This window comes from Pseudopipra pipra, chromosome 1 (genome assembly GCF_036250125.1).
Source record: "Pseudopipra pipra isolate bDixPip1 chromosome 1, bDixPip1.hap1, whole genome shotgun sequence".
In the NCBI taxonomy this organism is placed as follows: Eukaryota; Metazoa; Chordata; class Aves; order Passeriformes; family Pipridae; genus Pseudopipra; species Pseudopipra pipra.
The window spans coordinates 40,741,481-40,768,096 of NC_087549.1; the positions used below are offsets into that span (position 1 = coordinate 40,741,481).

Consider the following 26,616-nt stretch of genomic DNA (forward strand, 5'->3'; position numbering starts at 1 on the left):
GGAATACTGAACACTTGAATCTTGTGTATGGCTTTTATAACTGAGAATTATTTCTTTACAAATTAATGCAAAGGGTGTGACACGTGTTTTGAAATTTGTTGGACATGAAGTAGAGTAAGTCATGGATTTTCTCTCTGTTTCTTTGATGAGTCTGGAAGAGTCTGAACTAGCTTCTGCTGCTTAACCTTGCTGCAGGTTTCCAAATCTGGATCCTGCACAGATTCCATGTGTTCGTTTTAGATCCCTTCTAGAAGAATATAAATGTTATAGTGAGGGAAATCTTGTGCAAGGACTATAGAAAATACACCCAGTAGACTAAGCAAGACTGAAGTTCTGCTTCAACATGATAAAGCTAATAAAGCATAATGTTAAGACAGAGAAAAAGTAACACCCGCCGCCTCCTCCTCCTCCTCCTCTGCACACACACAACTTGTTTACAAAAGTGCCTTGTAGTGACTGCTGGTGGTGTCACTCTGTCCCATGCCCCAGAGCTATCACCGGGCCTCATGGGAGATGTGACTACAGCATCGGACATGAGACTGTTTGTTCACTCACTTTCTGTGAAGAGAGTTTTGAACTGTGTTTTGAATAGACAGCATTTTCTTTGTGTGGTTGGTAAATAACACTGAGCAAAGTTAGTCAGCAAGTTGCATAGCTTCTGCATTCTGATTCTTTGGAGCCCTTTTGTACCAAGCTTGACAGGATGTTTTTAACAGAATGTGACCTCACTGGGATACCAGAGGTAAGGAAAAAAGTTATTGGGGTTGTTGTGGAATATTTTGCACAGAGCTGACTGAAAGCACTGCTTTAAAATGTGTCTTGGAAAGAAGATGGTTTCATGATGATCCAGTCAACACCTTGTTCAGTGAAAGTGTCTTTCACTACTTTGTAAGTTATAGGAAGTCTTAGCAAGATTTTCTATTTCCCACTTACGGAAAAAGATGCTGATTTGCAGATCTCAGACATATATGTATTTGCTCATTGAGCAAAGGCCCAGTTCTAGCGACAGAACATCAAAATGTTTTCTTTCTAACACAGAACAAAATAAGCAGATCAGATCCAGTTGTTCATCCAAGTCCTAGAAGCAGCAGTGTGAGAGTCGGAGCAGTGGCAAGACCAGGCGACAGCAACCTTGTGGACACCCATCCTCAATCACTGGGTGAAGGTAAGAAGTAAAAAAGACAAAAAGCAGTATCATTGCGCTTTCTGGGTAGGAGCAGGTGTGGGTTTTCATCACAGACATTGAAGCTGAGGCTGCTGCTTGTCGTTGTGCTTGGAGGTAGAGCAGAGGGGGCTGCGGTGCCCTGGGGGATGCGGGGTGGTTCGGGCACCCCCTCTCCTCCCTCTGCTGGCCAGCGCCGGGGAGGAGCGGGGCGGGCGCGGGGGGACCGGCTCCTCTCTGCCGCGGCTGCCTGGGGGGAGCCCTGAGCGACAGGGGCTCTCCAGGGCTTCCCTGCTATGCACTGACAGACTTAGGATGGAGTGATGCGAGGTTCAGCTGCGGTAAAAGAAAGGAGAGATATATGAGTGTTCCACAAGTCAGAAAAGATGATTTAAAAAAAAAAATAAAATAAAATGTCAGATTCAGATATTTATTTATAAAGTATAAAATATTATAGATTCATGCTGAATATCTCAGTAATTTTTTTTATATTCAGGATCTAAAGAGGTTTTCATGAAAAAAAGAAAGAAAAATGCATTATTACACAAAATAGCTTAATGAATAATAGACATCTTGCTATTCTGAAGTTGAATTAACAATATGTGATCTCCTTTACTATCTATACCAACAGATTCATTGTTTTTGTGGTCAACAATCATTGTTTTTTTCCAGCCGGTACAGATGACTTTAAAAAAAAATTAAAAAATTTGTTGGAGTGCAGTGAGAGGAAATGAAATTCTCATGATATGTAAAACTGTTATTCATACTTAAAGACTTGCATAACAAAGAAATCTAAAAATATGCTTTTAAAATTGGAAAGTTTTGGGTATTGCTGACAACGAAAGTTCTTTGGTAAAGGAGGATGGAAAAGTTTGCTCATTTACTTCTGACTAACTAGAGTTGCTTTTTACTGTAAGGCACATAAAGAACTGGTTTTTATTGTGATCAACTAGAAAATGGATGGTTTGAACTGCATTTAGTGGTATAAAACATGTGATGAGTGCATCACTGATCTCAGCAAGACAGGGTAATGACTTTGGTTTGACAAAACATTTACAGTGATACTTTCATAATGTCAAACTTGCTACTGTATTTGATTCACTGGTGTGGGGTAAAAAGCTGCAAGCTCTGTCCTAATTAAAGCAAATATTTCTGAAGAACCTTCTAGAGAGAAGTGTGTTCTGTGAAGCAGAAGTCTGTCAAATGGGGATGATTGAATATGGTAAAATCATATTCACAGCTTTGGTATTTGTGTTGCACTAATACTTCTGCTCAGATGCTTGGTGTTGTACAATACATAACAAGATTTTATAAAGCACACATCTAATGTGACATGAAACATAAGACAGCAGTTGAATAAAAAAATGAGACACATTAGTCATAATAAGAAATGTGTTGAGAGTTTTCTGATTTTAATATCTTTCTACAGCTGTATATGTATTGTTAGGTGGGTTTTTTTAACAGATTATTTTTCATAGTGTCTAGTCCACTACAGATAAACTGCCACCAATAGCTAGAAGCTTGCCTGTTTTTTGGCCTCCAGTCAGACAGAAGTTAGCAGGGTTGTATACAGTTTACTTTATCCCTGAATTTGAAGATAAGAGTGCAAAAGTTTAATAAAAATGGGTTGTTTAATATTTATGAAAGTTACAATAGAGAAACCAGTAGAGGTCAGTGCAGAGTGCTGAAATGGAAGCAGAGTGCCAAAGCTTTGTGTATTTATGCTCTGTACTTTTGATCTTTAACTTTTCCTTTAAAATGGGGTAAAAGCTCACGGTGTCTTACAGCCAATATTCCTGTCTTCTTGAAAGATAGATTAAACATACTTGTGATAATATGATAATGTTACACTGCTTAAACAGAGCAATTGAAGCAACAACATACATTTCATTGCATGTTATGGCTTGCAGAGATATTGGAAACCTTATTTTGTGGAATCATTATTGAAACCCATATGTAATACTTATTACATATATTTCAGTGGTAAATACATCTACCTGATGGCTATTTAACAAAAAAAATCATAGAAGAAAGGATAATTTTTAGGAAACAGGTTTTCAGATACTTAAAGTAACAACCAATTTTTTGTCCTTTTTACTAACAACTTTGGCTAATTATCAGTATGTGTTGTTTTAAAAGTATTTTCTTTGTGTTATACACATACATGCAGGGTAGGGAGGCAAACAAACTCTGTATATAAAGTTGAATTATCTTTTGTTTCACTTTTTAAAGCCATTGTTTGCTCGTGGTTTCCTTTTGTGATTTAAAGCAAGGAAAAGAATCACCCTGTATAGTCTGCACATGAAAAGATCCTCCAACATATATTAGCTGCAAAAGCTCTCTGAAAAGCTTCTGTTCAAGCTACTTTCTATGGATCTAGAAAGAGCCTGTCCCCATTCTGTTTCTTTGCACTTTAACTAAGTACTTTGAAAAGTAGCTTGCTATTAAATTGTGATTGTCGAATATTAAGGAATTAAAAAAAAATATCACCAGATAGAAGGGATCATGTTCTATTTTGATTCTAGTACTAACTTACATCCGCTGTCTATGAGTTTAGGGAGAAGTTTCCCATACCTTTAGAGAGAATAGAGTTATACAGATAGTAAATATGATTGAAAGTCCTCTTCACTTGTTCTCCTTACCTTTCGTGTACTTCTTTAAATTGATTATAGAGGGATTGGAGAGAATTCATCACCTCTGGAAATCATACTTCCTTTCCATTTCCTTTATCATGCTCTTAAAAGTGACAAGAACTAGACAGAGACTCTGCAACCCTTTCTCCCAGGCACTTGTTCTGTGGAGTCACTAGAGTCAGATGGGTAAGTGTGAAGGAAGCTCCAAGGGCTTTAAAGGGAGGATTCCTGCAGGGGGGGAATTCCCCAATAACTGTAGCAACTAACAGCAGTATAAATTCAGGAGGGAAGGAGACAGAGATGTTATAAACTGCTGTTACATATCTGACCCATCGTGCATTTTTGCTTCGCTTCTGTCTCTGTGATACCACACATACATCTTCCAATGCAGTACAGCCAGATTTTCATGCAAATAGCTCCCCTTATACATGTAGCATAAAGCCCTGAATTTGGTGAAGCCAATGAAGTCCTGATGTTTGAATCAGTGGTGAGATGAGGAGCTCTACAAGCTTGTTTCAACATTTTTTTTCCCTAGGGCAAAAGAAACTTAGAAATAATCTCATTTGTTTCATAACACAAGATTCAATCTAATAATGTGGCATACAAGTGATGGCATGTTAAATGGCAATTTCCATTATGAGTCCAAATTTTTACCAAAAGCTTGGACTCAATTCCATTCAGTTTAGTTTGGTTCTTCATTTAAATTGGAGAAACAAGACTCAGTACTGATTTCACCACCAGCTTTGATTGTGTTTTGAAAAATAGGCTTGAATTCAAAACTAAAATCTGCTTTCTTTCCCCATGTAAACTTCTGTTGTCCATATTATTTTGTCATGCAATATTTTCCAATTCCCTTTTACATATTGTTCTCATTTTTTGTTGGTTAAAAAGGATGTGAGAAGTTGTGTTTAGCTGAGCCACAGTGGAAGTGCTCATTTACTGTAACTGATTTTCTTCATTAGCTGGTGTTGGGAGGGAGCCCTCCTCCTCAAATGCTTTTCCTGAAAAGTAGTGTAAAGTTAGAAGTTAAGGTGCTTTTATAATACTCAGTGCTCTGGTTTTAGCCAGTCAATATTGAAGTACACAAGTCAAAGCATTTCTCTTGCTTCAATTAAGTTTGCTTGCGTGTTAAACTCCACTAACATCTGGTCTGCTTTTTTTTTTCTTTTGCTTTTCCGTCCCCAGTAATGTGTGAAATACAAACCTCCAAAATTCAGAGACCAAAATAATATTGCTGGAAATGTGTAGTTTAGTCAAGTATAAAGCTACGCTAGAAGTTTGCTCTTCTTATCTGTATCCTGACCAAAGACACAAGATTGTAGCAGAGCTGTTCATGACTAAGAAGCAGAGGGCATATCTTATCACTGAAGTTCTCGATCTCTCATAGATTAATGTTTGATATTTCCTTGACTGTGGTATTACATTCATACACACCGGTATAGTAACATTATGTTCTCATTTTGTCCTTTGGATGTTTTTGATAACTTTTTTTTTTTTTGCTGGTTTATAAAAATTATTCCCTACAAAGTAGAGTTTGTTAAATTATCCTGCCACTATATAGCTATATTTTTTGTTTGTTTAATTCGGGGATAATTTTTTTCATTTTTAGTGTATATATGTGCAGGGGTGATTTCCAATATTTTTATGTTACCTGATATGAAGGTGTATGTCATTTGTCTATAAAGCTGTGTATTCTGTTTAAGCAGGGATCAAAAATTGTAAGCTTGTGTCCAGATGGGAACAGTACTGCTTCAGTCAGTGGTGATCAATGATCAGTGACTGAGATAGCAGCACTAGTGAAAATCTCTTCATATAAACAGTGAAACTGTGGCATTTTTATCAGCAATTAAACAAATTCAGACTCCTTGCCAGCTATCAATCTGTAGATAATTATGTTATCAATCTATAGATTGCAAAATAAACTTAAATAAATTAGAATCAATAAATTAGAATGATAAATGTAGACAAATAAGTTGTAATTTCAATCATTCAATAGATACAAAAAATACAGATTTCTTCACCCATTTTGGTAATTAAGGGGTCTAAGGAATTCGTATAATTCTGGAAATTTTGGACATACATCACAAGAAAACATCAATGTAACAGTTTCGGTTTTGGTGGTTCTATCATTTTACTGAAACATATCTACGGAGGCAATTTTACTTCTCATGTGCTTTAGGGATCAGAAATGGTGATTTTCCCTGACTGTATTAGATTGGACAATACAGATGGGTTTGGGTGTTTTTCACTTTTTTCTGGAGTTCTGTTGGGAGTTTGCTACCTGTCCTTTTCACTGTGTAGCTCAAGTCAACACAAGGCTCTTTTTCGTTTTCTTACTTGTTCATATGTCAAGAGTAAACTTTATACTCCAATTCCTTCTTGATAGTCTTTGCCTCCCACTGACATCAATAGGGTGCTGATACAAGTCTTGAGTGTCTTACATATCCTGGGAACAGAAAAAAATACAACCAATATGGCTAAAGCTGAGGAACTGTAGCCTTAATGATGTCAACATTAAATCTGAGGTATATGTGGTGTTAAGGCTTTCTAGAAACTCTGAAAATCACTCCTTTTTCCTAGAAAATGTCTCAGTTTTCTCCTCTGACACCTATGTTTTTCTAAGAGGTAAATATTCACATTAACAACTGTAAATGAAATAAATGTGTATTCAGTTTTTACAGTGCATATTCATCTCTATGTTTACAAGCAAAGTCACTTCAGAATATCTTTATGTTTTTAACAAGTCTCTTCTAAAATTAAATCTTACATTTGACTTTACTGTACAGAATAACTCTTCTATGAACACTTTGTAACACATCAAGATCTTCTGTAGTATACATTTATCATCAATCAACATAGTGCAAGGGGTTATTAGGAATAGACTTCACAGAATATAAAATATTGAACAAGTAAAAAGTTTTACTTTTTCCTTTTTTACTTTAAGGGCACATCTCAGTTTCAACTGTAAATTGTAAAAATAAAATGAATAGCAATGCTATTTGAATACATTATTTGACCATTCTTTGGGGCTTTTATGTTGGTCCAGAAAAAAAAAAAGTGCTTTTCTGAAATCTTTTTATCTATTTTTATACACATTGTATTTTTATTGACACCCTCATATTTTATATCTATATATGTATATGAATTTTACAGAACATTATGAAATTTCTGCATAAAAAATTATTAAGAGCTCATTAATAAATTTTATGATCTCAACAAGTTAATGTGGTCATTAATTTTTCCCAGGAATTAAGATGTTAAACTTCAGAAAATATTTAATTAAAATTAGATGAAATATAGATAAAAGTCTGAAAAAAATACTAACTGCAGCTTTAAATGGCACAAAACTGAAACACATTACCCATGAACCTGACTCACAGAAATATTTCATCTATTTTTCTCAGTAATAATTTTATTAACACTGCTTCTATAGAAGTGTTAATCATGTGATTGCATGTGTCAAAATATTCCATTTTGCTAGCAGATTTATGCTACTTCAGAGAAAATATATGAGTAAAGATTTTCTGGTAGCTTAATGTTTGTGGTAAAGATGACCACAGAGAATATGAATGCTTTTACCTGGTATGCTTATACGAAATTCTCTTACAAAAAAGTGATCTGGAGTAGCATGGATTTTAATTCTTTACCAACGTGGTAACATTCTACAATGAGATGACTGGGTTGACTGGATTCATACATGTTTAAAGGGAGCAGGGGATGTCATCTGCTTTGACTTAAGCAAGTTTTTCATCACAGTCTCCCACAACATCCTCATATTGATGCAGTGTACTTCTGGACTAGATGGATAGACTGGTACATGAGTAGAAAACTGGATGGATCATCAGACTTCAGGGGTAGTGGCTAGACGTTCATACTCTGCCTTGTCTGATTTCCTTAGTGGACTGTCCAGAAACCGGTCCTGTTCAATAACTTCCCGTGTGTCTTGGTGGACCATGGGTTAAACAGTGTATGCTGACAGTGACAAAGAGTAACAAAGCACTGGGCTGTGTCCACAGTGCACTAGTAGTAGATCAAAGAAAGCTGTGATTTTTTTTTTTACTTGGTACTAATTAGGCCACATCTAGAAAATTCCAGTTCTGGTTACCTCCACACAAGTAGATGTTGATCAACTGGAGCAAGTTCAGCAGAGAGCTCGGAGGCAGGAGCATATGCCCTGTGAAGAAATTCTGAGAAATCAGGCCTTGATTAATTTGGTGAAGAGATGCTTGCAGGTAAAAAATATTTTTTAGACAGAGCAATCCTGAGAAAATAATAGCATTGCAACTTCTAAAGTAACATTTTCCTTGTAAATGAATAGTGCCTCCTGCTTCCTAAGGAAGATCACCCATCCATATGCATCAGATGAGCTTAGGTTAAGGAGCTCTAATGAATCCCTAAATATTGCAAGAGATTTCTTTGAAGTTAGGCAGTAGATGTAGTGCTTTACTACTTTGTAAGGGCAAAGTATTGTTTTCATATGAGTAATAATGAAAATTATAAAGAGTTGGCATTCTAGATTTAATCTATGGGCTTACCCAGGTCTCTAAACCTCCTAGGTCTGCTGGAAGGATTCCTCCTGCAGAGTAGTTCTTGCTGTTGCTTCTGGAATGTTGGAAATTTACTGAGCACAGGTGTTTGGCCAGGGTGGTGAATGCTGTTGCTAGGGAAGCGATGGCCTATGGATTCTGAATGGTGCCTTGGTTTGATTTAATTCTGCTTATGTCCTGTTTTTGTTATTTCCCCCTGATATTTGATGAGAATATTTTTGCTTAAGAAGAAAGAACTGTGTCATGCCAAATGCATAAGAAATCTGATGCATTTTGCTTGAAAGTGAAAATAGTACAGCAAAGGGAGTGATTAACAGATATTTGTAAGTCTACCTTTTCCTAATACCAAATCAACATGACCAATAGTGAGGACTGGGAGCTAAAAGTAAAAGGAAAGGAACCACAAGCTCTCTTGGGTCATTGGTAGAAAACACTCTACATAGGACTGTAGAATACATTGTAATCAGTCTTTTACTGTATGGATATCTGTATGGATATCTGAAAGATATTAGGAAGCGCTTGGTAAGATACCAAAGTAATCAGTTCTGGAGTTGTGCCATTATGTTCGATCTGCCCCATCCAGATGTTCTCTTGTTAGACCAGGGAAAATACCTCTGCCCCACTTGGTTCCTCCTTATTGCAGAAGGAAGTTTGATATGTGCATTGCATGTTTACAAGTTTGCTTTGTAGTCCTGACTCACGCTGGGCTGATCAAATGCAGGACTACCCAGCAGGCAGCACTGCTCACAGGACTTGTATGAATTCTCATAATTTTTTCTATTTCTTATCTTTTTCCCCTTCTGTTTTTGGATGTTCCTTTTCACCTCTCTGGTTAACTGTTTCCGGCTTCAGTCTCCTCCCAAAAAAAAACCTGCCCCAACTTCTTTCTCCCCACTGATTCCAGGTTTGCTAGATCACTTTGCCAGTTCAGTATTTCTCAAACCATTGCTAATTCCACAGCCTTGCATGGAATTTCTTCTTCAGTTCCCTGGTCACTGTTGGCCTTGCATGACTGCACTCACCAGAAGGTCCCCAGTGGCCCCCTTCACCCCTCTGTGGAGTCTGGCCAATGATCACATAAATTCACTACTGCCTGTGAAATCCAGCCATTCTTCACTGCCCTATCTATACAGTTTATTAGCTCCTCACCTTGTTATCTCTCAATAGTTTCTTATTTTCTGTTCATGTTTACATGGATGGTTGCAGTATGTCCTGTTCAGTTAGTTTAACTCCAGGTGAGGCCCAGGCAGAAGCCTAATTGCTTTCCTGAGCCCTAACACCAAGAGAATGCTCTTGGTGTTGCCATTGGTGCACAGTAGCACAAAAGGAGATCAGGAAATAAGGGCATGGGCAATAATGGCTAGTGATGGATGGTCGAAACATCTTTAGGTTCATTCCATACATCTTGGCACAGGAACACATCTGTCAGGGCTACTTGGGAGTTACAGTGCGTGAATGGAAATAGGAGCAAACTCTGCCTAATTTCTGAGCTAATAGGAAATGAGTAATTTAATACTCTGTGTATCACCACAGTGACCATGATAAGTAAGCCTTGTTGGAAGGCTGGGTATGGTGTCACATTTATTTATTTCCATGGTGGCTGTACGAGACTTGGCTGGCTTGATATATGGCAGAGCAAGGTCTCATCTGCTCACAGTTGCACCAGCAGACCTTGTCAATGAGAGAGGAACTTTCTTCTTGTCATTGCTGGTCACTGAGGACAGGGGGAAGCAGAGCAGGTAGGAGCAGCTGTAGTCAAAGCTGTCAATGCAGCATTAGTGTGGGAATAAACACTTAGAAACTGGATGCTGTAAAAGTCTCTAGTTCTAATTCATGGCTAACCCAGACAACTTCAGACAGTCAGCTGTTAATCAAATGGGAATGTGCTCTGAGACTCTGGACCCCACCACAGCTGGAAGGCAAAACCCAGAACTGAAATAGTATAATCATCTGGTATTTGGTAAAGAAACAGATTTTAAAAGTCACTGTTTACACTTTTTGATCTTAAAAAACAAACAAACAAATAAACAAAAAAACCAACAAAAAATACCAAAACAAAAAAACCCCTTTTCTGAACTGTTTTAATTTGAGACTTTAGGAAAATGACCTTGATACTGTCCATTGTTATCTCTTGCAGATATCATAGCCAATACTTGTTTAGTGAGTATGTACCTCTTAAATCTGTACAACTCAGGATTTTTTTTTTAATGATTATTTGATATTTTGGAAATAACAATCAGTTGACTCATTTCTGTATTATTAGATCTTTACAGTACTTGGCTGCAAGTACAACAAAGAAACAGCGTACGTAATCATTTCTGTGATCATAGCGTCTGCTGCCCACTTACAAAAACTCTGTCCAGAAGAAAGAGAAAATGCAGCACAGCCTATTCACCTGCTTGTACAACTTTATAGCTAGTGCTATTGCAAAGGCATCAGGGTTTGTTTTCATTGATTCTGGAGGTCAGATTTCATGAGCAAAGTGAACGAGGCACAATGGACAATGCTGACTAGGATGGGAAGATAACACTTATTCTTGTGGCAAGGAAAAGTTCAGGAGATTTTAGTATCGACAAAAGTACTTGTGTTTTTGAAACAAATGAGTTGCCAAGAATTTCAATGGCATTAAACAGTTGGAATATGATAATATTCTTGGACGGGTATTGTTTCTTTATTAAACACTAACCAACAGCCCATCAAAGATACAAGCATTTGGTCATGGTTTTAGAACTCTTTTGTACGTGCTGCTGAAGAATTGGCATCCTTCCTTTAATCATCTAACAACTTGAGAAGTGCTTGTACAAGTTTTACAGCATCATGACTGGGCTTCGCAAACGAAGATTTGGGAAAGGCTCTAACCACATTTGTTACAAGCACACTGGTGGCTAATAAGGCCAATACAAGTTTTACAGCTGCATCAAAGAATGGCTGAAAAGAACAAACTTGAAATTATGACTTCCATAGGTTTGAGATACAGTTGATTTGATAGCTAAAGACAAATTCCTGAAGTGCCGGTGTTTAGTGCTTATTTCGCGTGGATAGGCTGTTCTTAGAACCCTTTTTTGTTGTTCTGTTCCCATTTAGCCCCAGATATTTGATTACTAGCCTGCGGTAATTGTGAAAGAAGAAAACGATGAAAAGTTAAACTCTACTATAAGGTGTGTTCTGTGGTGTGTAGCCACTATTATGCACATAATCTACAGAGTAGTGAATGTATTAAAAATACTTCAATATGGTTTTCAGAACTTCACAATATGTAACTTTCCTTTTGGTTTTTCTGGACTATGAGAGAGGGTAGCACACTGTCCTGCTTTTTGTTATGCTTTTTAGTATGGGAACATTCCTCAAACAGGATATACCTGAAGCCTAACATTCCATCTCCAAAGGGAAAACACATTCTATTCTCAACACACTAGAATGAAGAACTGAATCTTGCTTTAAACTATTTCCCTTTTTGCCAAAATAACTGGTAGATCTATTTAACTGAATAAAAAAATGAACCTGAATGCTCAAAGTATTTCTGTGAAATAAAATGTATGTACAACGACAGCGGGAAAGGAGGAAGCAGAGATTGCCAAGGACATTCTGAGAACATTTATTGATTGGAAAAAAAAATCATTGGATTTTTTTGTTTTGTTTTGTTTTGTTTTGCTGGATTGTTTTTTTCTTCTCCATATTATATGAAGTGGTCTCTGTCTGGGTGTAATTTTTACTTTTTAGTGCCATCTGCACCTGTGGCCTTTGGACTTAATGTTTATGACAGATGGACTGGACTGTGTTTGCACCATTTAGTGTATAATCCTTCTGTACGTATCTATGCCATGCTAGGCAGTGGCACTGGCCCAATGGGCATATTTATTAGTGCAGACTTCCTGTCTGCTTCCATTGTTCTGTTGCAGTGTCCTTTGAGCCTAATGGACCTTGCTTTGTGCTGGGCCCACCTACAAAATATTGTTTCTGATTCATGCCAGATTATCTGTTGCAGACTCTGATTTCTTTTTTTTTCCCTAACACATTTGCCAGATAGAATGCTTAAAATGGATCAATTCCATATTGTAAATGTTCTTCCTCTTCTTTCAGCCTGTAAGCTTCATTTTGGAACAAGCTTGCTAGCTTTGTTTGCTAGTATCAACATACTTGATAAAAAAGGAGAACCATTTCCACTGAAAAATATCACATCTCTCACTCCCTGAGCTCCTGTTCTTCCTTCTAGAAGTAGAAGTTGTTCCCAGTAAAGCAATGACCCCTGTAAAACAGGATGCAATAAACATAGCCTTAGCCACAGAAGGCTAATGGCTGGCCCATAGCCTGCAGCCTGGAGCTGGGTGGCACATCCCATTCCTGCTGACTTCATCGGCTTTGTGTGATGTCGGAAAAAGGACAGACTACTGTTGAAAAAGAAATTTTGCCTTCTGTATCAACAGGGCAGCAAAACAAATGCAACATTAGGGCACTTGCAATATTTTAAGTCCTCTGAACATTTGTGGACCTAACAATCCACAGATGTGATATCATGAAAACAAAGAACAATTCAGGATTCATCATTTATCTCATGAAATCATGAGATTGCCTCTCTCAAACTTGTGGGCCTGCTACAGAAAACCATGAAATGAACCTCACAGTTTAGTTGTAGTCACATCAAACAGACATTTGAGAATCAAACCCACCTTTTTCTGAAAATATATCTTTTTTCGACATATATAATCCTAACAGTTTAAAAGCATGTTTTTAAGTATTTTTGTAGAAAGTAATCATGCCCTTGTAAACCCTCTATGGAAAAATAGATCACCTATATTACTTATCACATAGCAAGAGTATGCAGTCTGTGTTCATATTATCATGATCATGAAAAAAGGAAACATATTCTGCATCAGACACCTGGGATAACAGGGATAGATAGTTTCCAGCATCGATATACTTGCCAATCAGATTTCTGTAAGATGAGAATGAAGGTCTGGGAGGGAGAATTTATCATTTCATAAATAAAAAAGAAATTATCAGCAACAGTTTCATGACTAGAAAAGGCTTCTTTATAATACTGAAGTAAATCTGTATAGTAAAAAAGAAAAGAAATTATGATGGTATATTCATGATTGAGAAGTAAGCAGAATTTTATTTTTTGATTCAGCCACTTTAAAGCTGGCATTTCTGGTTTGCTGTAAAAATGCAAACTATAAAATATACATATATTAGTTGTGAGTTTGGGTTTGAGAAGAAAGTATGTAGAAGTCTAATAACAAATACTGATGTGTGGTTTGTATATCCGCCTTTTTTTTTGTATATCACCTTTAATTCTGTTGAATACTTACCACTTTTGAAGATCAAGTACCCAAATTGCTATGGTGAAACTCCGTATAGGCATTTGAGAAGGAATGTATTTATTTTCAACTCTGAATTTAACACTAAAACACGATTGAAATTTGAAAATCTCATGGCAGCGTGTTTTGCAATCATCTTTCACACCCCAAGCAACTTATATTTCTTTCTTTTTGTGATATTGGGAAGAGTTTCATCAATTTAGCCTTGTAGTTGCATATCTTGAAAGAATATTTTCAAGAATGCAGTGTAAAAAATGTGCAAGCTAGTTGTGGGCAAATCCTGTTTAATACCCTTCAATTTGAATTAGCTGTGTGACAGTTCTGAATGTTTTCCCTCCATTTGCTGTAGCAGTATCACAATTTGTTGCTAATAGATTATTGCTCACCTACCCTATGAAAAAGCAGGTTTTTTAGCTGCTCTTCACTGCTGCCAGTCATTGTGATGATGAAGTATCTTCTCAAAACTACCATAAAAGCTTTAGTATCTCTTTATTTGTAAAAGACTCTTTATAAATTTTAAGGTGAGAACAGAAACTGGTGCAGAGGATAGTACAGAGGTATATCAAAGAGGAGATAGGATATTATTAAGTACTTATTTTTTATTTTTTTTTTGTTTTTTTTTCTTTTGCTTTATGGAGTTCATAGACAAAGTTCAAGACAATAATAGAGATATTATCCAAGTTTTCCAGAACAGAGAAGTAATCTTCTCCCACTAAAGTCTGTTCGTTACATGATAAGATTAGCTTTAAGGTTATCACAATATTTGAGTTTCTGATTGGAGCCCTCTGCAAATAATGACCTGAGGGGCTGTGTCATCATGTAGACAAGCTACATGACCATTCAGCTGTGATTATCCTAACTTCAGTGCCAGTAATGTACAGTGCCCCAGAACTGCGGAGCTAGGTATCATGTCCTGCAAATGGAATTATTCAGTTAATCACGGAAGAGCCTGGGGACTGAGCTGATGGAAGCACATAATAGCAAGGTTATGCCTATCAAGGATATGCAGCCTAAATCTCTCGACTGTGAGGCATGGTAGAGACAAGTGTTATGTGACGGCCCTCCCTTGTGGATCATCATCATATCCCTTCCCTAGACAGTACCTGATTACTAGCCAAGCCAATACACCAAACTGTCATCATCTACCCTGGCATCTGCAGGGTTGCATCTGAAATGTGCACAACCAAGGGGATTTTTCATTACCCTGAACATTACAGTCAGCCTTAGCTGGCCTTGACTGAATTCACAGTTCTGCTGGAGGTACTGCAAGCCTGAAAAGCTTTGCAGAACTTTCAAACTGGGCAATAACTACCTACATGTCTCTGGGGACATGAGGCAGGAGATTGTGATCATGTGCAGGAAGATAAACTGGTTTTCCTTATCCATGACTTTTCAGGATCTGACCAATGAAATTAGCCACTAACTTCCTGATGTCTCTAAGCATGTTTGACTTTGATCTTTAGGAAGACCAATCCCATGACCCCCTAACCCGCTGGGGGATTCCACCGATGTCATTCATTGTTAAGATCCCGCAGGAAAAAGACCCTTCAGATTACTGTGAGTCACACCTGGTGTCTCCTGGAGTGATCCTGAGCACTGAGTGATGGGTGAACTGCAGCTTTCTGCTTCTCCACCAGTTTTCTTTTCTAGTATATCTACACATATTATTTAATGCCATTACATTGTTCTGTCTTTGCAAGTTATTTTTATTGTTAATGCATTTCTGATGCTTTATACCTAGATGTTGAAATGACTTGGTCTCCTTTGTGTTGCAATTGAATCAGTCTTCATATCTGCTCCTTACAAAATCAAAGAATTTCTCCAATGTTGAACAGTAAAAAAAAGGATATGGTGATAAATTCATAAAATGAGGTAGGCACAATACAGCTGAAATGGATTTTTTACAAATATAAAGTAGTGCTGCAGTTGCTTTATTTCAAAAGTTAATCTGTTTGTGCACTCAGGAAGCATACTTAAATTCTGAAAAACAGTTCCTAGTTGAAATAGAAATTAAAAATTGTATTTCATTTATGAGTAAACAGTGTAAGACAAAGTCATTTGTGCCCCTTTTTACTTTTTTTGGAAAAATTATATTTTTGTTTTCTCTGTTTTATTCTTTTTCCTTATAGACTGGTTTACACAGATGACAATATATATAAAAAATATTCAAATTATAATGAAATCGTTTGAAAAATTAGAGAAGCAAATATCAAAAACCTGCAAATATTGGACTAAAAAATGTTAAGAGAGTAAAATTAATGTATTTATAGAAAGCTTTTGTTAGAGATTTGCTTAATGTTATTTTGTTTTTTTTAAAGGTCTTTCTATTTAAAGACCTCAAGTTTTCATTGGTTCTGTTTCTCATTTTGTTAAATATCATCAGGTTCTGCCTAAAAAGAAACCAACCCTCTGCACATACAAATCTCCCATGTTTACATTCTTTCCTTACAAACAGTGACGACCTCAAGCATTGAATAACGTGGAGGGGGAGCCTATGAACTAGTTGGAATCACTCGTTTCTCTTTACTGGGGTTTCGTAGGCAGAGTTTGATTAGTTTCTTTAGCCAAACCAACCCAGTAAGAAGTCCAACAACTTCTTTTAAAATCTGTTCTTGTGGTAGTCTTCAGTGCTAGGAAAAGCAGTTTTTCATGTATTTGACAGTCTCATGTGAACCTTACAGCACAGCTTTTGCATGTGACTCAGATCAGTATGGCCAGCAATGGACTCGGTGTGGGATTATTTCATTTGTCCCCCTCACTGCTCTGAATCTTTTCCTTCTGTCATTTGTATTCCCATTCCACCAGTTAATACTACAATCAGTGAGAATGAGAGAGTAATTCACCCTTTGTACAGGTCCTACGTCTTTCTCCCATCTACCTACATGTTTTCTCTAAACCCTGTGATTCCTCTGGAACTAGCAACAGAGACAGATGGAGGTTGTCACACCTACATGCAAATGATGAAGAGATGATGGCTGTTGGCCATTGACTTGCAGTGACAGACGCATCTTTAACTTGTACATCAAAGGAGCCCTTTCTAAGGATAATCTCACTATCACCAGTTGCTGAAAATGGAAAAACAGATCCTCAGCTGTCATCTACTCTTCCATCGATTCACTGTGTTACAACAGCAAGACATTTACACAACAAAACTATTGCTAAGCCGAGAAAAACGTGTGAGACTAGGGAGGTGCTTAGTACATATTGAAAGTGTCTTGTGACATCTAATACTAATATAGAAATCTGAAATAAAACATACATTTCAAGTGAGGTAAATTTTAAGGCATTCATTGCTATATATTTGTATTACTTAAAATCTGACTTTGGGAATAAATGACTGCCTAATGTTTCCTTAACTGAGGCTGATATGAAAGTCAAACTCTTTGTAACATTACTGACAAATTTTATGAGGATCTAGATAATTCAGTGAAGATGTCTTCACAAAATGATAGGCTAAACTTGTAGATAAAGATGTAGCTGTATTTGTGTAACATAAAAAACCACAGCTGATCTGGTCGCTGCAAGGACTAACAGACCAAAGCATTAATGAAAGGTCCAGAATTGACTGCTCGTATTTATGTTAAGTAGTATCTTCATAGATTAATAGTTACTTCCATTTAAAATGTTAGCTGTATTATGTTTTCACTTCATTAATGTAAAAAAAAAAGGTGTACTTGGGGGAAAGGGAGGGAAGGGACCATCTAAGACTTAGAATTTCCTTTAATTAATCAACTTCATTATAGAAAAATAATGGGTGAAATAGCATGCAAAATAAGATTTGTGTGTATGTGTGTGAAATAAATGCAAATGTATTAAAAGACTGATTAATGCTAAGTTCACAGTGGTTAATACTACTCTCTCTCTTTGGTACTATGATATTTGAGTTTATAGAACATACATTCTCTTCCTTCTGACTACTCTGTAGTAATTTCTGTTAATTATCATCTGAAAGACTATGTAGTCCACTTCTTAGTGACATAAAAATGCAGTAACTCTCAGAAATTGTCCCACTGATGCCTATGAAGCTATTTACAAAAGAAACTGCTGGCCAGAAAAAGCAAGGGCTCCATTAAGAGGTTCAAATGGAAGATAAATTTTTGTTTACTTGATATATTCTCATTCTCTAACATTCATTTTGTTTAAATCCTTATTTCTTCTTCTACTTATATTTCTAACTCCGAACTCTTTCTCTGTTTCTTCCTTTTTCTTTTTCCTCTTTCCTCCTCCTAATATTCCATTTTAACAAGATTTTGTGAGTCACACTGATTCCAGGCAAACAAGCTGCTGTACTGTAAAATAAATAGCCTTGAAATGCTACAAAGTAAATCACTTGCCTTCAAGATTAAGCTTAAATGTTTGCTTCAGCTTCATGTCAGAACATCCTTCCACTTAACCAGATGATAGCAGACTTTTTGCCAACAAAACATATCTTTACTAAACCAGGGCCATCTTTCAATAAGAGCAGAGCAGTATGATGCCCTCTGCCATCAAAACATGCCTCTAGCCCTATTTATTTATGAGGAGCTTTGTACTGGATACAAACTGATCATGAATGTTATCCAGCTTTATATAAGACATCACATGGTATTGGTAATCTGATACAGGGTTTTAAATGGATAGCTACACTGCCAGTTTTAAGTGCCAGCATTTTTTTCCCTTTTGCTATCAAATGCATGTACTGCTAAGAAATAGTCAAGCTTTCTCTAAGTTTATGTTTCCTGTAGGAAAATTGCTACATCTTTATTTTGCCTTTTATTCTTCTAAATGAAATAAACTATTAAGTATTCTCCATAGAGCATTATGGAAATATATTGTTTTAGAAAGAATAATCTATGTTTTACTCCTTGCACTCAGATGCATTTTTCACAAGCTTGTGTTTTAGCATCTGTTTGCTGTATGTTTATTAACATAGTTATATTTTACTGTTACAGATCTGAGAGTCTTAAGAAACAGATACGGTTTCAGACAAGAAATGTTGACTTTTCTTGGTGTTTATTCTCATAGAATTCTATTTGATCACATATACTTGTTATTGCAAATCTAGAGAATCAGCTTTATATGTGGATTAGGTATATAATTGACATTCGCTCCATGCAGGCATGGAAAAATCTAACCTGGTGTGAGAAACCTGAAGTGTGACTAACATCCTGAATTTTTGCTTTGCAACATAATCTAGAGAATGGATGAGCATTAACATGGAAAATCTAGGCTTTTCTTCCCAGAGGGCACCTTTGCATTATTGTAGCTGAAATGCTTTGTGTACTGTATCACTTTGATCTGAAAGCAAAAATCTGATAAACAGTTGTTTTAGTGTTTTAAGACTAAAGTTAGTAGCTTTGATCAGTCCCTTGAATCCCTAGTTTAAATAATTTTAAGACAATTTAAAGTAAGATTCTGGAGCTGGTCTGTGCATGCTTAAGGGAAGGAAAATTTGCTAATTTGCACTTGACTTACTAGAAAACAGGTATGGGAAAGAATATGGCAGAGGAAACATCTAAAAAGGTGAAGAGAACCTAATTGAAAATTATGTAAGCAATTAGATGGTAGTATAGATAAAGGTGTCTCAAGCTGGCATTTCAGTACCCAATTATTTAGCAAATATTCATTTGCAATTGAAATAGCTTAAGTAGAGATGTGACTGGGGGTGGGGGGTGGAACCTGTAAGGAGAATTGCATGCTTACTATTTGTACATATGCTTCTTCTACCATGAGAGAAAGACCTGTAGTTTTGTATGCTTCCCTAAGTTTGCGCATTAGAGAAACTGAAAAGCATGACTGAGTTTAAAAGGGGTGACATTAATGTGAAGTCTAAGGATTCTTTATGTGCATAAAACCATGATGGTTCGCTCCATTAACAGCTGCTAGCCAATAAGCCCTTTAAAAAGCCTTTTGGAGGCGACACTGAAAACCAAGAGCTCACACTCTCACTGCAGGATTTGTACACTGAATTTTCAAAAATAGGGCATCTCCAAATACATGTTAAAGGGTAATCTAAATGCCTCTTTGGGACCTAATAGGATATTAATTGTATATCCAACTGATGTAGTTTAACCCCAGCCAGCAACTTAGCCCCACATGACCACTTACTCTCTCCCCTCGACTGGCACTGGGGAGAGAATCAGAACAGTAAAATTGAGAAAACTCATTGGTTGAGTTGAAGACAATGTAACAGATAAAGTAAAAGCCACACATGCAAGCAAAGGAAAACAAAGAATTAATTCACCACTTCCTATTGGCAGGCAGATGTTGAGCCATTCCCAGGAAAGCTGGGCTCCATCATGTGTAACAGTGACCTGGGAACGCAAATGCCAACACTCAAGTATCCTCTCCTTTCCTCCTTCTTCTCCCAACTCTACAAGCTGAGCATGACACCATGTGGTATGGAATATCCATGTAGTCAATTGGGGTCGCCTGTCCCAGCTGTTTCCCCTCCCAACTGCCTGTGCAACCCCAGCCTACTCGCTGGTGGGGTGGGTTGAGAAGCCGAAAAGGCCTTGACACTGTGCAAGCCCTGTTCAGCAATAACAAAAACATCCCTGTGGTATCAACACTGTTTTCAGTGTAAATCCAAAACCTAGCCCCATACCAGATACTGTGAAGAAAATTAACACCCTCCCAGCCCAAACCAGCACACCAACATACCTTTGAAATTACATCTTTACTCAGTACCTAATAGAGAAGTTGTACAGTTTTAAATGTATTTAAACATAATTAAAGGTCTTTGAAACTTCTTTGAGTTGATCATTTAATCATCCAAATTTACATCTGAGTGAACCTATTAATTTTTTTATTCTAGACTTTGTGCAGGCTGCAGAACTATCACTATTTCAGCAAGCACAGAATGATGCATGTAATCGCTGAAGCCCACTAGCAAAGCTATGTTAAAGCTTCTACCAAAAATCTTCCACTGAGCTATTTATGTTGAGGTTATGCTGTAAGTGTTTTGGGGGAGACTCTTCATTTATACTCAACCTGCACAGTGGTTCTGATTAGTCATTAGAGCTATGCTATAAAAATTAAATAATAAAATTTATTGATTTGCTTGTACTTTGGGCAATTGCTGAAGATTCCCCAGTAGCACTTCTTTTCTCCACTGAGAGAAGCTTAGATATTAAAAATGTGGTCATGATAATCCAGAGGAAAACAGATACAGCCTATTTATAATGTGTATAACTCCAGAAATACAGAATAGAAAAATGAAAGTAAAATGTTAAAAAGCTTCCTCTTCTCTTTCTCTGTTGCAAAATTTTCTAGGAGCTAAAGGATGGGAGTGCTAGTTCCAAACCACCGCAAGTGTTGAATGGTGGTAGAACTGTCCATAGAAAGGCTCATTACATTTGAGGGTTTCTGACCTTGTACATTCAACACTGAAGATTAAGAAGAATATATATTAATTAAGAGTTTAATTATGGAGAGATGAGTGAAAGCTGGCAAAGCTGCTACAGCCACATGACCATTGTACAAATATAAACATAATCAACATTTATCTATATCTAAGCAATATATTTCAAAATGTGTTTCATTTTTTATTAAGTTAAATCTATTTAAATTGTAGGGGTTGTGGGACTGGTGTCCTACATGTCCTGAGCAATGTATGGGAAGAAAAATTATATTTCACTTTAATGAAATTATAAAACATTTCCTTGAGATCTGATCCTGTTGCTTAATAACATTGTCTCATTTCATGGACAACTTAGCTAATGGTGTAATCAGAGATGGCTGTTGTAGCATGAGTTGGAAATACATCATTAAGAATGCAACAGCTGCAACTTTTGTTTAAAGTTTAAAAAAGAATAGAAAAAAAGTTTGTTAAAAGTTTAAAAGAGAATAGAAACTTTAGCTAAGTGACTTTCACCACTGAAATAGAATTAATAATGGTGCATATACAACTTCGATTGAACTGACAGACTCTGTTATACAAACAGCTTTGTGCTGCACATTAGAAATTTGTCCCATTGAGTCTGATGACTACAGTTATCAAGGCAGGAGAGAAGATCTTTAATCACAGACTTAAAATATATTTTGTGTTTCCTTTTGCATACTTGATTTGGCTCTTGTATGCAAATATATTTGTTCCATATTTGAAAATGTGTCTTATTAATCTGCATCGATCTTATTTTCTTTAGCAGATTGTCTAACTTGCTTTGTGCAAGTTACACTGTAAGGACAGTTTTAATAGCTGAATTAGTGGGTCTGTTCACTTTTTACAGTACATTTTATTAGACTAAATGTACGATAGGCTTAAAACCAATACCTACAGGTATCTTTTCAGCAGAGTGCTCAGGAAATTAACCATGGAGCTCTCATTAGCATTAATGGGTGCTTAGTGGTTAATTTACTGTGCATCACTCTAAAAACATACCCCCTAGGGTGCTTACCAGGCTGTGTGGGAGATTTCTCCATGCTGATGGTACTGTAATTGTATTTTATTAGATCAAGTTGCAAATGAAAGATTTTGATTTCTATTACATCTATGGCTGACTCTGATTCAAAGGCAAAACACACACACACCTGTCTTCACTATGAGCCAGCTCTGACAACAAGATAATCCCTCAAGGAGTTCTTGAAGTAACATACAGTAGAAAAAAAAATGTACTATCAGTGCTACCAATTTCTTGTAAACAAGGAAAGTTACAGCTAATATCTTAATTTTATGACAGATATTAAACATTAGAAGTGTAAACTTTCTAAATAACTATTCGGAAATTTGGAGCGGCTCTTGAAATTTTAGCTTAGCCCTATTACAAAGGGAAAACTTAAAGAAATTAAGATAAATCAACTGAAATCAAGAGTTTAGGAACTTACGTCTCTAAGAAGTCAAATGGTGCAAAAACTCCCTGGATTTCACTCTCCAGTTCAAAACAAAAAACTGTTGGGGATGCTCCCAAATTCTATTCTGGATAATGAATTTTAAAAGAGCAGTAAGCTTAAGCAGAAAACTATAAGAAATGGGAGGAAGAGAAAACCAAAAAGAATCCTGTGCTTCAGTGGGATAAAGCAAGACTTGAAATCAACCTGTGTCTTTGCTCTAGAAAGAAGATTCTTCATTTCTTAACAGAACACAAAAAAGGCAGATGGTTGCCATGTGTTTGAAATTATCTTTTACCCAGAACAGATTCAAAATTATATATGTTTCACTTATTAATGGGACTAATCCTGAGTACAAAAGCAAAGGCAGGCCTCCTAAAACAGATCTCACTAATCTTAATGTATGTTGTATGCAGGAGAGGGGGAGAGAAAAAGATTACGTCCTTCCCAAAATATTGTTACATAAAATCTCAATCACACAAAAGGTGTTAAGAAATATGACTGGCAAAATAAAATTGTGGAGTAATATAAATGCTAACAATATTTAAGACAAGAAAGAAAATAGGTAACAGATTAATAAGGATTTTTAAGTGTGACTCAGTCAGGAGAAAAGTTAGAAAATATTGGCAATACAAAAGAAATGAAAGCAAACAGCATAAAACAAAGGGCTCATAGATCATGTCAGATCAATCTCAGGTAAGAAAATTAATTTTTTTGTTAAGAGAACTAAAAGTCAATCTAATTTATCTGGACTTCAGAGAAGTACTGGTTACATTGAGAAAACTGGGGATTTGCAAGGAACCCTAGAGTGAGTAAGGAATAGTCTAGAAAAGAGATTAATAGATTTTGCTTTAATAGTAATACATTGCTTTTTTATTGCTGCCTGTCTGAAAATATAGATTTATAAATGTTATTTATCTCACAGCTAATTGGCCACTGGTTTTTTTTTTAAGATCTTTTTTTTTACCATTGTCTATAGTGCTGAACTAAAGAGCACCTGCTACATTGTTTGCCCCTTAAACTTATGTCATGAGTGTCACAGATTCTCATGATTCATAATAGTAGTATCATTCTTGTACAATACAGGCTTTAGCATCACTAGTCTGTGATACCCAACTGTTATTACTTTTTTTACAGTAACCGTCTTGCTCATTATTGCACAGATACGTTACCAGTGTTAAGTGACCTGTTTATTCCCTGTGTCAGCCTTACATCAAAAAGGTACATAAAAAACATTCAGGACAGTGCTTTGCATTCTAATAGCTTCTAGGAAAGTTATGAGTAAAACTGAGCTTAGGTAGCCTTTTTAAGACAGGGAAAGTGGTTGCCTCCAGAAAAAAAGGTCTTTCATTTGTTTCACATATGTTTACAGAATATCTTTGTAAACTGTGAAATTATATTTAAAGTGGATATCTGCCCCAGGATAACTAATAGATATATTACATTCCCCAGTTGTGGGTGAACAGCAAAAAATGCAATGAAGTGAGTGGTGCAGGAAAAGCACAGGATAAAATATGATATATCACAGTTGGAAGGCTAATGTTTTTTCTTTTCATGAAAGAAAAAGTAGTTCACATGTTCATGCATGTAGTAGTTCACAGCAAGAAAGGTAAACATGGTTTCACTTGAAAAGGGTGATTCCAAACCATCTTTTCTGGGCTGGGAATAAATCAGTTCTAGTGATATAGAAAACTGAAGGTCTTGCCTACCTTTCCCTCCCCTAATGTAACATTTGTTGCTGTGGTGTAGGTGATCACAGTCATCTTTCAAAATTTTTCAAAAGAAAATGATACAGTGTAACTATCCACTGTATTTTATGCTTGCTCTAAAAATGCTGAGAAAGAAACTTCTACCTCTTATTTTCAGAAGTGTCTGTTATTTAAACGCTGCCAACCTATCAATGAATGTTGCTTTGCAGAACTGAGCCAAACTTTTGCACAGGGAAAAATTATGACAAAATATATTAACTATTTTAGAAGGTTTGTGCTTGTGCTACTCGGTCAAGAATTTAGTTTCCATCTCTGTATTCTTCAGTATTAGCAGTTTTTAAAATTTATTTCTTTTTATCTTGAGGGAAGATTGAAAAGCTTTGTGAGTGAGTGAGACCTTAAGCAAATAGCACCTTTAGGAAAGGTTAGCAGGAAACAGCCTGTTCTTAAACAGCACAGGAGGAAATAAAAAGTGCTACATTCACCACTATTATAAAAGACCTGAAAAGAATAGACTATCAAGAGAGGCTCCAAAAATTGCAAAATAGTTTCATTATATCCGAAAAGACATATGTATGGCAAGATGACTAAAACTGTTTTCCAGGAGGGAGGCAATTCTGGAGTAGACTCTGTACAAAGGGGCATCTATAGCTCCTGGAATATGTCCTTCCTTGTTCTCACTAGATGAACAGGTCCTGTCCTTTACCAGATGTAAAAATCAAGTTCTATGAAAGCCCATAGGAAGGCTTAGATGCTTCTGGAAAAAATAATAATTCCAAAAGTCCATAGGGAAAAAATCCCAATCCCACTGAAGGATATGGAAACCTAACCACTGGCAGCTGTAAAGTCTGCAAAAAATCAACTGAAAATACAGATAGGACTTGATTCACTTCTTGAGAAAGACCTAGTTGTTTTCAGCTTTTAAAGAAAGTGAAGACTGCCCTGTTTGCCATAAAAATCAATCCTTAACTATGCAAGGTGTTGGACATGAGATGATACAACTAATGATATACAGAAGGGTGTAGTATGAGTCAGCATAGTTTTTACATTCACTTTGATGATGAGGAATCCTAAGGATCAAAAAAACATTTAATGAACCTAGCATTGTTATACTTAATAATTATAAATACAACTCTGTGATATACTTTCATCTTTTACCGAGATACAATAGTTCTGATGAGTTTAGAATCTATTAGAAAAAAAATTCAAATATTTTTCCAGCAGAAGCTGCTCATTTAGTGAAATTGAGGCATATTGTGGGGATGGACAGATACATACCAACTAAGTTTCTCTAATTCAAGATATTGAATTGCACCTACACAGTATTTTTTTTCCAAATTGCTAGATAGTACTTCACAAAAAAAAACAACAAAACAAAATAGTTAATTGTAATGAAAAAGTCTATTTTCATATTTTTTACATTTTCCGGATATTATTGGTTTTGACTTTGCCTCCTCTTTCTCTTTTAGTTTCTTCTAATTAGATTTCTGTTGTTCCTGGCTGTGTTGACTTAAAAGGAAACTACCAGTTTTCTGATAACTCAGTTTCTGAGTCTTAAGAGTTCTCAGTGTCTCTCTTAGAAGACTGTATTGAACCTACTTTCTGTGAATGCAGGCATTCATCTTTGATTTAATTCGTGGACCTTCAGCTAGAACATAAGATTGAGTAAACTTTGTGGTTTTGACCTAGGGTGTGCCCTTGTTGTACCGCAACTGCTACAAATTGTTTTCCAGTTTCCTAACAATTGCATTTTTTTATCTTCAGTGATAACCTGAAGAAGAATTCTTTGCCTGATCTCATCAGTGCCTGATATATCTAGAATATAGAGGTTGTTGCTTGGGAGACATGCATGATAATGGGCCGGCTTCTGTACTGGAAACACCCATAAATGTTCAGTGGGCCCCTTAATCCTTTTTTAAAATGCCTTCATGACATGCTGCTATCCTACATGAAACTGCCAAAACTTTCTCATAATAGAATCTGGACTGAATATGAGCTGCCCTATACGTGTGTGACTGATGACTGCTGATAGCTGTGTTCATGTTTTTTCATGTACCTGCTGGTTACACCCTCATTTACAGTTTCCATATCTAACTCAGGCACATCGGTGAACTGTAAAATATGTGTAAGTTCATACTGCAGCAGGTTCCTGTACCAATTGCCAGCACACAGATGCCTACGTCTCAAATGCTTCTGCACCTTGGAGCACCTTGACTCAGGTGATAGTTTTCAGATGTCCCTGAAAAGTCTCTGTAACTTAAAGACTATTGCAGTCAGGCAACATAAACCTATACAAAGTTTCCTCTTTATTCTTGCTCCCCTTTAGCCCTCTCTGCACCACAAAATGGATAGTAGGTGCTATCTTACAGCAGTCAAAAGGAAAAGGCAGGCAATATCATGCCCGTATATCTTATGTGTAGTATATGGGCTATATAGTCT

The 26,616-nt window shown here is 36.4% G+C and overlaps 1 protein-coding gene across 4 annotated transcripts in view; it reads left to right on the plus strand.

The window, feature by feature from the left end:
• The window catches only part of ST18 (ST18 C2H2C-type zinc finger transcription factor), a 232,405-nt gene that overhangs the window by 62,559 nt on the left and 143,230 nt on the right, over positions 1-26,616 (plus strand). For 2 of the 4 annotated variants that reach the window (XM_064653296.1, XM_064653305.1), the window contains exon 4: positions 1,039-1,165. In XM_064653296.1, coding sequence (XP_064509366.1) covers positions 1,039-1,165 — 127 coding nt within the window. Of the gene's footprint in view, positions 1-565; positions 743-797; positions 889-1,038; positions 1,166-26,616 lie in introns of those variants that run through there. The other 2 variants (XM_064653315.1, XM_064653334.1) reach the window with 2 other exon arrangements.